The sequence below is a fragment of the Ochotona curzoniae genome, unplaced genomic scaffold (genome assembly GCF_017591425.1).
Source record: "Ochotona curzoniae isolate NIBS_2020 unplaced genomic scaffold, NIBS_Ocur_1.0 contig_3498, whole genome shotgun sequence".
In the NCBI taxonomy this organism is placed as follows: Eukaryota; Metazoa; Chordata; class Mammalia; order Lagomorpha; family Ochotonidae; genus Ochotona; species Ochotona curzoniae.
This window is the reverse complement of record NW_024465885.1, coordinates 3,600,285-3,612,729: the sequence shown is the minus strand read 5'-3', so window position 1 is coordinate 3,612,729 and position 12,445 is coordinate 3,600,285. Positions and strand designations below refer to the sequence as shown.

The following is a 12,445-nucleotide window of genomic DNA, read 5'->3' as shown; positions in this document are numbered from 1 at the left end:
GCTGTGGGCTGCCAGCACTTGCAGACTGAGGATTAGCCAGTTGAGCCATTGTGCCAGCTTTGTGGCTCGTTTTTTTCAGTGATGTGCAGTGGCAGCACATTTCTCTAATAGGGGATGGGCAGGCACCGTGAGAACTCACCTCTGAAACATTGTCCATTTCAGAGGGAAAACACCTGTTTGTTTTTCCTAGATGCTATGAGGAAATTATGATGATACTGATCACATGACTTTCTTTCTTTTTGGCTGTTTGGTGTTTTTCAATCAGTAGGAAGAAGGATGTTTTTCCTTTTAAAAGGTTATGGAATCATTCATAGCAGGCGCTGTTGCTCCAATTTTGTCTTTAAATATTTTATGAATAATCCCTGTGCATCCTTAATCGTCCCTAAAAGCTAAACATTTCATGACTGGCCTGTCTGCCAATTGGTTTTAAATGCTACAGGATACCAAAATGCATCAAGAAAAGAAGTAAAGTTCAGAGCATTCTCAGCAAATGGCAATTGTGATTAGAGATTAACGAGTCTGCCTACGAAAATGCAAATAATAACCAGCTTTGGCAAAGTTGTTAATAAAATTAATTGAATCAACTTATTAGAGCATGTTTGTAGTGAAAGAATTAAAAACAAATATTACTTAAGCATGACTTTAAGATGTAAGTAATTACAACATAATGCTATTGAGTTATTAAAATGGTGATGACTAATTTAAAATGTTAATGAAATATATTATGTTTGCTTATTTTACATTTCTATTTCTTCAAAGTGCAAGCTTGGTATAAAACAGAGATTGCTAGAAATAGTAATTCATGCAAGTGAGTTTGAGGGAGATGTTAAAACACAGTTGAGCACTAGTCATCCTTAACCATCAGCCATGTGAGCAATTGACATAGGAGATGAGGCTAATAGAACTGAAAGTCCTTGTGTGAGTATGCGTGAAGGCAGGCTATGACAAGATCCTCAGGTATTCGGATGATGAATGTATTAGATAGGGTAGTGTCGGGTCATCAGGAACTCTGAAAGTTAAAGTAGAACCAGGGGCAATGTAAGAGGAAGCTGGGTTTTATGTCAAAGGTAAAGTATGTTGACATGATAGGAAAATGGATTGTTTAGTTTTCTCTAGAAGCTATTCCATTAGGCTTAATGTACAGAGACTATGCGTTGTTCAGTATTGTTGGGAACAAAGGGACCAAAGAATAGTAACAATTTGGAAGGATCTTTTCTTCTCTGGTTACTGTAGAAACTAGTTAGGGCTCTGTTGCTGGAATAGAGGCATACAGAATGCTGGGCCCTGAGAGAATTCTGTCTCTTCCCAGATTGCGAAAGGAGTCCATGGACTTGTATGCTTAAAGGAAAATGTTGGATTGCAAAATGTATTTTTCCTGTATTTTCGGTCCCTGAAAATGACTAGATTTGCTTAATTAGAACCCAGGTGATAACTATTGATTCCACATCAAGTTTGTGATGAAAGCATTGCTATCTGTGGCTAACACACTGAACATCTATTACGTGAGAGACACCTACTGTAGACTTCCAAGTTTATTGTATAGTACATTCTCATACAGTTCCTTATTCAACTTTCCCCCAATTCCTTAAAGTAGGTGCTGATTTTAGTGTCTCTGTTTTACATACCAAGTAATCTGGGTGCAACTCATTGATCTTCATGTTTTAAATTGCTGTTATAGGCCTGGTAAGGTCCAGAACCTCAAATCTGAAGCCATTTTCTTTTTTTTTAAAGATTTATTTTTATTATTTTTTTTATTGGAAAGGCAGATATACAGAGAGGAGAGACAGAGAGGAAGATCTTCCGTCCGATGATTCACTCCCCAAGTGAGCGCAACAGCCGATACTATGCCGATCCGAAGCCAGGAGCCTCTTCCGGCTCTCCCACGCGGGTGCAGGTTCCCAAAGCTTTGGACCGTCCTTGACTGCTTTCCCGGGCCACAGGCAGGGAGCTGGAAGGGAAGCGGGGCTGCCGGGATTAGAACCGGCACCCATATGGGATCCCGGGCGTGCAAGGCGAGGACCTTTAACCACTTGCGCCACCGCGCCGGGCCCTGAAGCCATTTTCTCTCTAACTAAACTGAATTACAGATTTTTCTCTTAAAGTCCAAGGGCTCTGTGGTAGAGAAAAGTCAATTTATCTCTCAAATCCTCAAGATATAAGGAGATATAAGGCCTCAGGGAGAGGTTCCAAGCTTTGTAAAAAGTCCTGCTTCTCTTATTTCTGGTCACTTTATCCTAATTTTCCTGGAGAAGGAGAAAGCAGCCCATCTGGTTCAGGGTGTCTCAGCTACATAAAGGCACATACCTCCCCAGATGGCTACTGCCCCAGATGGTGGAGGGCCAGACAGGGGTGGGGAATGAATTGCGGCCCTTGAGCAGCTTCTCCAAGAGTGTGGTGTGAAGGAAAGTGAGGAAGTGAATGAGACCATCTAAGCAATCTGATCAAGATGGCTTATTGTTTATTTGGAGGAAGGTGAAGGCCACTTGACCTTCACAGCCTGAGAGAATGAGGCTATAGAGTATATAATACAGGAGGGTAGGAGAAGGAGTAATCAAGAAGACAAAGCTACAAGGACAGTGGCAGAGAGTAAGGTGCAGTGGTGACAGCAGAGGGCCTCCCATGGCAAAGACCAGGGGGACTCTCTTTAGATAACAGAGCTAACACTTCACACTGCCCTTCATATGTCCCAGACACTCTTTAGAACTGATTATATTACACCCCTAGCAGTCTGACCCCAGAGTTCATGCCACGATGGGACACTGAAGAAGGAGTCCCAGGCAGATAAAAGCAGAGGAGCAATGTGCTGGGAGTTGAAGCAGAGCAGCTTCAGCCTCCTTGGGCAGCATGTTTGTGTGACTGAATTGATCCATCTATCTATATAATTTATTTGTTTTCATCTACTTAAAGACAAAATGAGAGACACAGAGGGGGAGAGAGAGCGAGTGAGAAAGGTATCTTCCATTTGCTGGTTCACTACTTAAATGACAGTAACATCAGGGCTGAGCCAGTTTAAAGCCAAGAACTCCATTCAGGTCTTCCTTGTGAGTGACAGGAACCCTAGCTACTGCATCCCCAGATGTAGTAGCTGGAAGCTGGGTCAGAACAGAGAAGTTGGGACTTGAACCTGCAATCTGATATGGTTGCAGTGGTTGCATGCTGTTCCACAACAGCACTGGCCTCATGTGTAATTTAATATATTGAATGTATTTGAGAAGTGCACATTGAAAATTGCTGAGTGGTAATGTAGTCCTAGCTGTTTGCATGTCTTATTCTTTCTTACTGCACCATTGTCCCTCCCTTATTTTGGATGTGAGACAAGACAAAAGTCTGTACGCAAATGTTTGCTAATCACTTAGTGGCTGTAGTGTGGATGGTTGCTCCCCCCACAAAGCATGGCACATATATCCACTGGACATGCCTCTGTCCAGGGCAGTCTGACTAGTGAGGCACTTATGCGCTTGCTGTTTAAACTAAGAGTGGCAGAACAAAGTGCTTTCCTGACCACAAGTCTGGAGGCACATTTCCCAGGCAGGCTATAAAATTAAATATTCTTAGCTTGACATTAAACTGACTTCTGTAAAAATAATGTTTAAAACCAAGCACTTAAAACATTCCTTTTTCTTTAAGATTTATTATTTTTACTGGAAAGGCAGATATACACAGAGAAGTAGAGGCAGAGAGAAAGATCTTCCATCTGCTAGTTCACTCCCCAAGTGGCCACAGTGGTCAGAGCCATGCCAGTTTGAAGCCAGGAACCAGGAGCATCTTCCTGCTCTTCCACATTGGTACAGGTTCCCAAGGACATGAGCCATCTCCCACTGCTTTCCCAGGCCACAAGCAAAGAGCTGAATGGAAAGTGGAGCAGCCAAGACACGAACCAGTACCCATATAGGATTAGCAGAGGATTAGCCAGTTGAGCCATTGCACCAGTCCCTAATCATTCTTTTATATACAGTTTCTCAATCAGAGTATTTATCTTGAAGTTGTTATAAACAATACCAAGGCAATGTTGGGGTAAGTGTGAAGGCCAATTGCAAGAATTAGAGGGCCGTTTCTGTACTACAGATACCCCTGCAAGTTTAAGGGTTCCCAAAACCACCCTTAGGTTCAACAATTCACTGGGATTCACAGAACTCATGGAGAACAGTTACTGTCCTAGTTTTGTTTGTTTGTTTGTCTTTTAAAAAGGGAAAATGTACAAACATGGAACAAGCAAAGAATAAACCCACAGTGCTGAGTCCGGGGAACTCCAAAGGTGGTGCTTCCGTGATATTCTCCCATTCTCTCTGTGGTTGGAATGTGTTACTACCAACCTTAGCCCTTGGGAGACTTAACTGTAGTTAAAAACTGATGAAAACAGAGATTTGCCAAGACCTTATTGTTAGGCATGATTGGTAGATTAATTGGTCATGTGTTTAATCTCATTCTTCTAGTTAACTAATATCCCATGATGTGCAACCTTCACACTAAACATTACATGGTTGGGCTCTCTTGAATGACTAGCTTCCCTCCTAGAATTATTGCAGCCAACCCTGTTCTAAATAAAAATCTTCAGATGGAACTGAGGCGCACTGCATTCCAGAAGTCAGAGGTAGAGGCTAGATTCATCTTTGGGCAAAGCCAAACTGTTGACTGCACAATAAGTAACTTAGCTTCTTTAGTGGGATCCTTGCATTCATGTCCAAGCTTGGGGCTAGTTTCCTGCAAAAAAGTAAGCACAGCTTGTCAGGTATAATAGGCTTCTGTTGGCGGAAAAACTAAAAAGAACAAACATTATTTAAACAACATACATCTTTTTCTCTCTTAAGCCCCATGGCCAATGTGGACTGAACAAGGTCTCTGCCCTGTGTCTCCTCATCAGGTCTCAGGCTGGTGGAACCAGCCACATCTAAAGTGGCAACTCTGCTATTGCAAAGCAAGGCAATAACGCATCGTATGCTGGCCATTCAGGCGAAAGTGGCATTCTCTCTCCATTTTCACTGGGCAAGTCTGAGGCTCCTATGTAGTTTGGTAGCTCCAGTTATCCCAGGAGATTTGTCTCTGATGAAAGACTTCTAGCCATTTGTTCTCTTTCCCTCCTGATTGTCTTACCTAACTGGGACTTATTTAATTATTTTGGGGATATATTTAAACAATTTTGGAAATTCTGGTTACTTGCTGTGAAACTTTTCTCATCGTGACCCCTATTTCCATTTGCTATTTTTATTTTTACTTTATTTGAAAGGCAGAGTTAAAGAGAAAAACAGATATCTTCCACTCACTGGTTCATTCCCCAACTGGCCTCTGAGTCTTGACTAGGCTAAAGGCAGGAAGTGGGAACTCCACCTGGATTTTTCTTGAAAGTGGATGAGCCCCTCACACTTGAGCCATCTTCTGCCTCTTTCCCAAGGGCATAGCAGGGGGTTGGATCCGATGTAGAGCAACCAGGAACTGAGCACTCCTATAGGGTGCCTGTATCACAGGCGGGGGCTTAATATGCTGCGCCGCAGCTACATCCCTTAACCCCACGTTTCCATCAGGTTTTCTGACTCTTGCTGCTGCAATCCATGAATTTATTCAAAGTTTTTGGGGAACCCTTGGGATTCCTTAAATCCTGATAGAAGAAGGAACAATGTTGGCTTGTTTCTGTGCAGGCATCCTTCCTCCTCCCAGACTATCCCACATGGCAATCCATAGGTTTTCTATAAAACTCCTAATGCTGTTTCTGTAATTAATTATGCATTTGTGCTTCCTGTTAAGGACTGCAGGGTAGGATGGCTGTCTTTCATCGTTGTATTCCTAGCACATCCTTAGGAAATGAGTAACTTTTAAGAGACTTTGTTCAGCAGATTGTGAAGATACTAATCCCATAGGGTTAACAGAAGTGAAAGCAGAACCATGTTCCTCTGCTACAATAATTCCCTTTAAAAGGGGGGTGGGGGAGGTCTCCTTTCATCTAAACCATGTCTCATATTGAATAGGTGACCCATTTGTTTTAGATAATAAATGACTTCACATATTTAATTCTTGCAAAAGGATTTGGAGCCAAGATGTCACGTGTCAACAGCTAGCTGGCTTTCTTGCATAAATTATGTGTTTGTGCAGTATATTGACAACCTTAAGGCCTGGACAGGCTGGGGCTGGTCACAAGGGGACTGGGTGGCTTTAGGTGCAGGATGGTATTGTCTACTTTGGACTGACTGTGAAGCTGCAAGAGGACATTGGCAGAAACATTCCTCCCGACAAAGCAAGCTCTGAAGTCCACACACACATATCCATGGCCCACAGCTGTTTTTTTTTTTTTTTTTTGAGCCTCTAAAACAAAAAACAAAAAGCAAACCTGCATGCCACTGTCTCCCTCCAAAGCTTCCTTTGATGTGTGTGGGGTATGGAGTAAAGGAAAGGGAAAATGGGAGGGAAGGAAAAAAAAAATAAAATGCACTTGAAATTTCCAAGTGACCTACTTTCTAGGTCGTTAGCACCGTGCTTCAGGCCATTTGGGTGTTAAGGCACGAGTGGTAGGTTGCTGGTGTGAAAATGAATGAGATTTTGATATCTCCAAGAGGACAGCTTACTGACATAACAGAATTTGAGGTGACACTTCCAAGAATATCGACCTCTCAGCAGAGGGCTGTAAGTGTCACAACCCAGTGTGCTGATACCAACCTTGGATGCACTTTGTTTCAACATAATCATCAATAATACACGCTCATTCTCCAAACAGTTTTGTCTGGAATGGCCACTTAGGTCTTGGGTAGTACATAGAGTATGATGAATGGGAAGGGTCATGGCACCAGAGTGAAGAGGGTTGAAAGGAGAATTCTTTTTGCAAGGTAATTTCCTTCCAGAGTTTTCCTTAAAAGGTTTTTTGTATGGCTTTCTGAAAAGTGTCCCAGATGGCTCTGACGCACTCCTTGACATCAGTTTATTTTTCTTTGGTGAAGCTTTTATGGGCCCAGTATGTCTCCATGCAGCCTGGATTTCTTTTAGACTCCCATGTAGCTTTGCTGTGTGTGTGTGTTTCAAGCCTAGATGGATTGGCTGTGAATGGGGTGATAAGAATAGAGAGAAACACATACCAGTAGACCAAACTTCCTGCGCACAAGCCTTTGAATACCACATTTCACTGTCTGAAATAGCATTCATCTTAAGCCTGGATCGTTTATTCCCTCTGGAATTAAGCAATAGCACTAACAGCAAAAGCAACTATTTTGGGAAGGATATGTGGGAGGAATTTTGCAATATGTATTCCAGAAGTACCTTTAATGCTTTTGAAGACTTCACTGTTCATTGCATCCCTGGTAAATGGGAATTGACAGGTTCCAGATGTAATTAATCTCAAATGTAATTAATGCCAAGGCTTAATGTATGCTTGTCATGATCCATAAAGATTATTAGTAAAGGCTAAGTATAGGTGGCTCAGTAATTACTGAAATGGCATACAGGAAGCTTCTCATTGGAGATTAGTCTCTAATATAGATGATATTAAAAAGATAAGCTGTAATGTCTTTTCTTTGTCTCATATCCTTGCAGGTTGCTTTAGCATATCCCCATGTAGATTTCCTGGTTGTCAGAGGTTAGAGAAGTTCACAATGAGTCAGTGAGCATTGTGTGCCCCTGACTTGCTCCCCTGTAAAGCTGAGGTGGGTAGGGCTTGGCAGCTGGTGGCAGCCGCACAGATAAATAAACCTCAGAGCTCCTAGATGGACTAGCTACAGATGAGCCAGGATGAGACTGTGTAGCTATGAATGTCTGCTGTGAAAAGAGGCCATGAGGACCGAGCTGTACCTGGAGTCCGGAGGTTCTGGCAATGAAAGGGAGGTGGGAGTGTATAAAAACTGTTTTAATAGCTCTTTTGATCAACCTATTGCTTATTTGGTGAAGGTAGAGGTACTTTAGAGATTGGATCTAAGTCAGATATACTTTAAGTGACTTCTCTCTTGTCAATGAATGTATTTAATTGAAATCAGAAAGTTAAGTTGGTTTGTTCCTATTTGACATTTCTTGCTTATTACTGTTTTTAAATAATAAGAGTTAATTGTCTTCTGAGTATTCTCTTTAGAAATTAGATGCAGTTAACATGAAAACAGTAGCCCAGTGCTACTTCATAATTTCCTATTTTGTTACTGGTCAGCAGTTTGGAAAATGGTTTTCTGAAATCTTCTGAAATTGGCTTTTGAAGTCTCTTTACAATGTGGTAGACAGAATCACAGCAGATGGTTTTTAGTTTGGGTTCTTTTTCAGCTTTAGCATTGAAACTAGTATGAAGGATAAAGATGTTCTGTTTCACCACGCTAAGCAGTGTTGTATAGGATTCTGACAAGCATTTTGTAAATAATACCCTGTTACTCACAAAAACCTAATTAACTTAAAGTCAAATATCATAAATATGTATCTCTTATGCATTGGAAGCCTGCTGAGATATTAGTGACACTATATTATAGGTATCTACGATTTAAATGTTGGTCTTTTTTTAAAAAAAAAGACAACTACCATTTAAAAAATTTCATGATCTCTGAATTTGAGTTATATTGCTATCTTTTTATCTGGACTTGGTAGAGAATGCTCTTTGTTTTAGTATAACAGTCCCACATTTTTCTAGTTTTAATTATTCACATGAGAAATTAGTGGAAATGGCTTTTCTGTGGTCACCAGGTAGAATGTTTGGAAAACTTTGAAGCATCAAGCAAAAAACAAAAAAAAAACCATAGACATGCTTTTTAAATTAAAAGATTCTTCAATTATCTTCCTGCTTTTTTTGTGTCTTAACAGTACAATAACATTTCTACAGGACTATAGAGAATGAACATTAAACAAGTGTTATCTTTGATAAAGGAGTCAGATATTGTGGAAGTAGAGACAAAGGAGGTTGGACAGCAGATGGAAGGAAATGAGAATCTTAAAAAATGACAAAGTGCTGAAGATAAGGTTAACTCAAGAAAAGACTGATCTGTGTTAGGGTCAGCCCTAGGATATACTAAGATAAAACAGTACAGTGGGACACTTTTGACCTATAGTGCATCAAAAGCATGCAGTGAAGGTGTTAGGCGAGCAGCAGCAGCAGTGGCAGCCCAGCACCTGGGTTTGTGTGTGGAGTGAGGTAATTAGCCCCTTCAGTCTCCATCGGCACAACACTCTAACCTTTCCCTCCTCCCTGTGTTCCAGGAAAGACAGCGTCTGGAGACCATCCTCAGCCTATGTGCTGAGTACACAAAGCCCGACAGTCATTTGTCCACTGGTACAACCGTGGCGGATGTGCAGAAAATCAACAAGGAGCTTGACAAGCTGCAACTCTCCGATGAGGAATCGGTGTTTGAAGAAGCCCTGGCAGCTGCTGATACGCGTTACAGGTGCAACCGGAAGGGCTCACACCATGATGCAGACTTGGCTGGCTTCGGGGGCCTCGGTCAGAGCAGTGGTAACTTCCTTGCCCCCAGAAACGTCAGAAATGAGGAGCTGCTCAGTGACCTCACCAGGACGCCTCCTCCACCATCCTCTGCCTTTCTGAAAGCTTCCAGCGAGTCCTCTTACCTAAGCATCCTCCCAAAGGTAATACTGGCTCATCAATTCTCTGACCTAAGGGATGCTGAGCAAAGAGACTAGGATTTCTGGCCTAGAGCTATGCATACTCTTTGGTCTGGGAATCAGAGATTTTATCATGGTAAGTTTCCAGAAAGTTTCAGTGGAGTTTCCGTTTAAGAGGCAGTAAGCTAAACAAGACACAGAAAATGAGGATTTTACTATCAAGCAACATATTTGCACTGTTAAAAATGTAACAGCATAGAAAGAGTAGACAGTTTTCTCCTCTTCATTCCCTTCCCAGTTGTACACCTCAGAGGTAAATGTAGTTGGTAGTGCCTCCCTTGCTTTCGTGATGTTTCAGTGCATATGTAACTATGTATTACAGACATACAACACCCACAGGCACACACTAAGTGCCTTGAATTTTTTCCTTTCTGTAAGTCACTTTGGGAATCTTTGTAGATTGGTACACTCACATCTCCTTCATTCTTTTTAATGGCAGATTAAAAATCTGTGTTTGGAGGTATCATGTAAGTTATTTCCAGGTTTTTGTTAATAAAGTCCACAGTCAGCCAACATTCTGTCCTATTTGGTTTTGTGCATTTGTGCATATGTATCTGTAGGATCACTTAATAAGAGTAGAACTTCTGGGTTCAAGAATCTATTATTCATTTTAAGCAGCATTGCCAAATTTACCCCCAAAAGATATTTCTTCCAGTGACATTTGCATTAATAAGACATTTTTATATATTTTTAAAGCTTTCTTATTCTTTTTTCTTGTATTTAATGAGTAGTAAGAACTGTTTGTAGTAAGCAAATAAGTCTTTTATTATGAGCGATCTTCCCAATCAATGACTATGTTTTTTAAACATACAGATTTATTTGCAGTCACAACTATTATTTAGTATTTTGGTTGTATACTGTTTTACAAGTATCTTCCAAATTTGATGATTTTTTAAAATTCAAAAGGAAAAAAAAATTTATTTGCTTTTTTTCACACAGCTTAAGAATTTTTTCTGTGAAGATTCAAAGAGGAAACTCCCACCTCTTTTGTGAAAAGGACTTGAAGGCACTTACCACGAAAGATGTATCATTTTTAGACTCAAGTTTGAAATCTGAAAATAGTAAATGTAAGGAAAAAGAGCAGGACAGAAAGTAGGCGAGACACGAACTCATAGTCAGAACATGTTTATCCAGAGAAAAATAAACCTAGGGATGGCTGTCTGCTGGCATATGCACGCCGCAGACAGCAAGAAGTAGGTTACAGGCTCGATTGGTGTAGCACAGGGCAGCTGAGAGCCATGATGGGAAGGATTTGGGACAGAGCTGAGCTTGTTTGCCCTCCTGGGGCCAGCTTTGAGAGTGTGTGAAATGGTGAGGGGAAAAGCAGGCCAAGGATGGGGTGCGTTCAAGACTATCTCAGTGGGCCAGGGACTGAGATAGGTGTCTTCAGTCGTGAAGGCTGGGTGTGAGAAAGACAGCAGGAGAGAGCATCTTCATTGGAGTAGAGATCTGTCCTTCAGTCCCAACGGGTAGGGGCAGAAGCAGAGCTAAAGACTTTCGGTCCTTGCTCCTTCGATAAATAAGAGGAAAGTACAGGTGCATTTACTTAGTTAAGAATGAATAACAAAGTAATTATCAAGTTTGACTCAGTCTTGGCCGTCAAAGCCACAGAATGAAAAAATAAGGTAATATTAGTTTTATGTTATGTGGAAACAGATGATGATCCTCTAAGAGAACATCCTGGTGCTTTGTGAATCTGTGTGTTTGTAGTGGTTGATTTTGTGTTTGTTTGGCTGTGCAAAGACTAGTTACTGAATGTCCTCAGTGATAAGTATTTATCTACCTATGAGTTCTCCCATGAAACACAGTGACTTGGATGGTCAAGGGTATGTTGGCCATCCATCCCTTCTTTCCTCTGGAGTCCGAGGTCAACACATTCTCAGTGGAGAGATATTCTGTCTCCATTACGTGAAAGTGGAAATGGATGTAAGCTAGAATGGATGGAGGCTCAGGAGAGTAATCAAGTAAAACTCCTCATTTGAACATCTGAGCTGCAGCTAGCTGCACTGAACATCCTGAGAAATACTTAGTTTCCTTTTCATCTTCAGTCTTTTCACACATCTTCCTTTATGGATATCTGCCAGATGTGGGTCAAAGTCTTGAGTTGTGTGCTTTTGTAAAGACTATCCATTGAGAGCTTAGACAAGAAAGCTGTCAGTGCAAAAAACAGCAAATCCTGGCAGGTGTTTTTAATTGTTCAGGTATGCACTTATGGAAGAGAAGACCTCTGATGCATAAAGTGGAGTCTACACTTGCGTGTGCAAGAGCATGCGTCCTTTAGAGACGTGCCATCCAGGGTACCCCTGGTGACCACCCTGCAACTTAGACACAATGAAGGAGAAAGGTCGATGGGACAGAGAAATGAATTTTTCATTTATTACTTGCCAAAGACATACACTACCTTGAAAAGAAAAACAAAAGATTCTGGACTGTTTATTTTTTATTTTCTTCCTATTCCAGTAATCTGGGCACTGCATTATTTGCTTTACAAAGTAGGAAGTCCGTTATTAGTGGATTTGGGGCTAAGTAGAGAACAGGAATGTGAAAAATACTTAAGTTGATTAAACTAAAGGAAGCTTCTAACCATATCTAGGAAACTCACAGTTTACCAGTCTCAAACTTAATTGCTATACCTAACACATGCCAATGCCCTTGGGAAGACCCCAATTCTAATGTTCTTGTCTGTACCTGTCTTGGGATCGCAGGTATAAAAGTTTGCTGGAGAGAACCTCATCCTTTTCCTTTTTGAGAAATTGTTCCCAAGGTGGAAAGCCCTTGCATCTGCACCCCATTTTACTGAAAGTGGGTTCTCAGAAGAGAATGTAAAGAAGAGGCTCCCACGTCCCTTTCTCTGTGTGACTCCCGTTACTTCAAAGAAAGA

At 41.2% G+C, this 12,445-nt stretch overlaps 1 protein-coding gene across 3 annotated transcripts in view; it reads left to right on the top strand.

The window, feature by feature from the left end:
* PHLDB2 (pleckstrin homology like domain family B member 2) overlaps nucleotides 1-12,445 on the top strand; it is a 97,782-nt gene that overhangs the window by 33,159 nt on the left and 52,178 nt on the right. For all 3 annotated transcript variants that reach the window (XM_040980504.1, XM_040980505.1, XM_040980503.1), the window contains one exon: nucleotides 9,145-9,528. In XM_040980504.1, coding sequence (XP_040836438.1) covers nucleotides 9,145-9,528 — 384 coding nt within the window. The remainder of the gene's footprint in view (nucleotides 1-9,144; nucleotides 9,529-12,445) is intronic.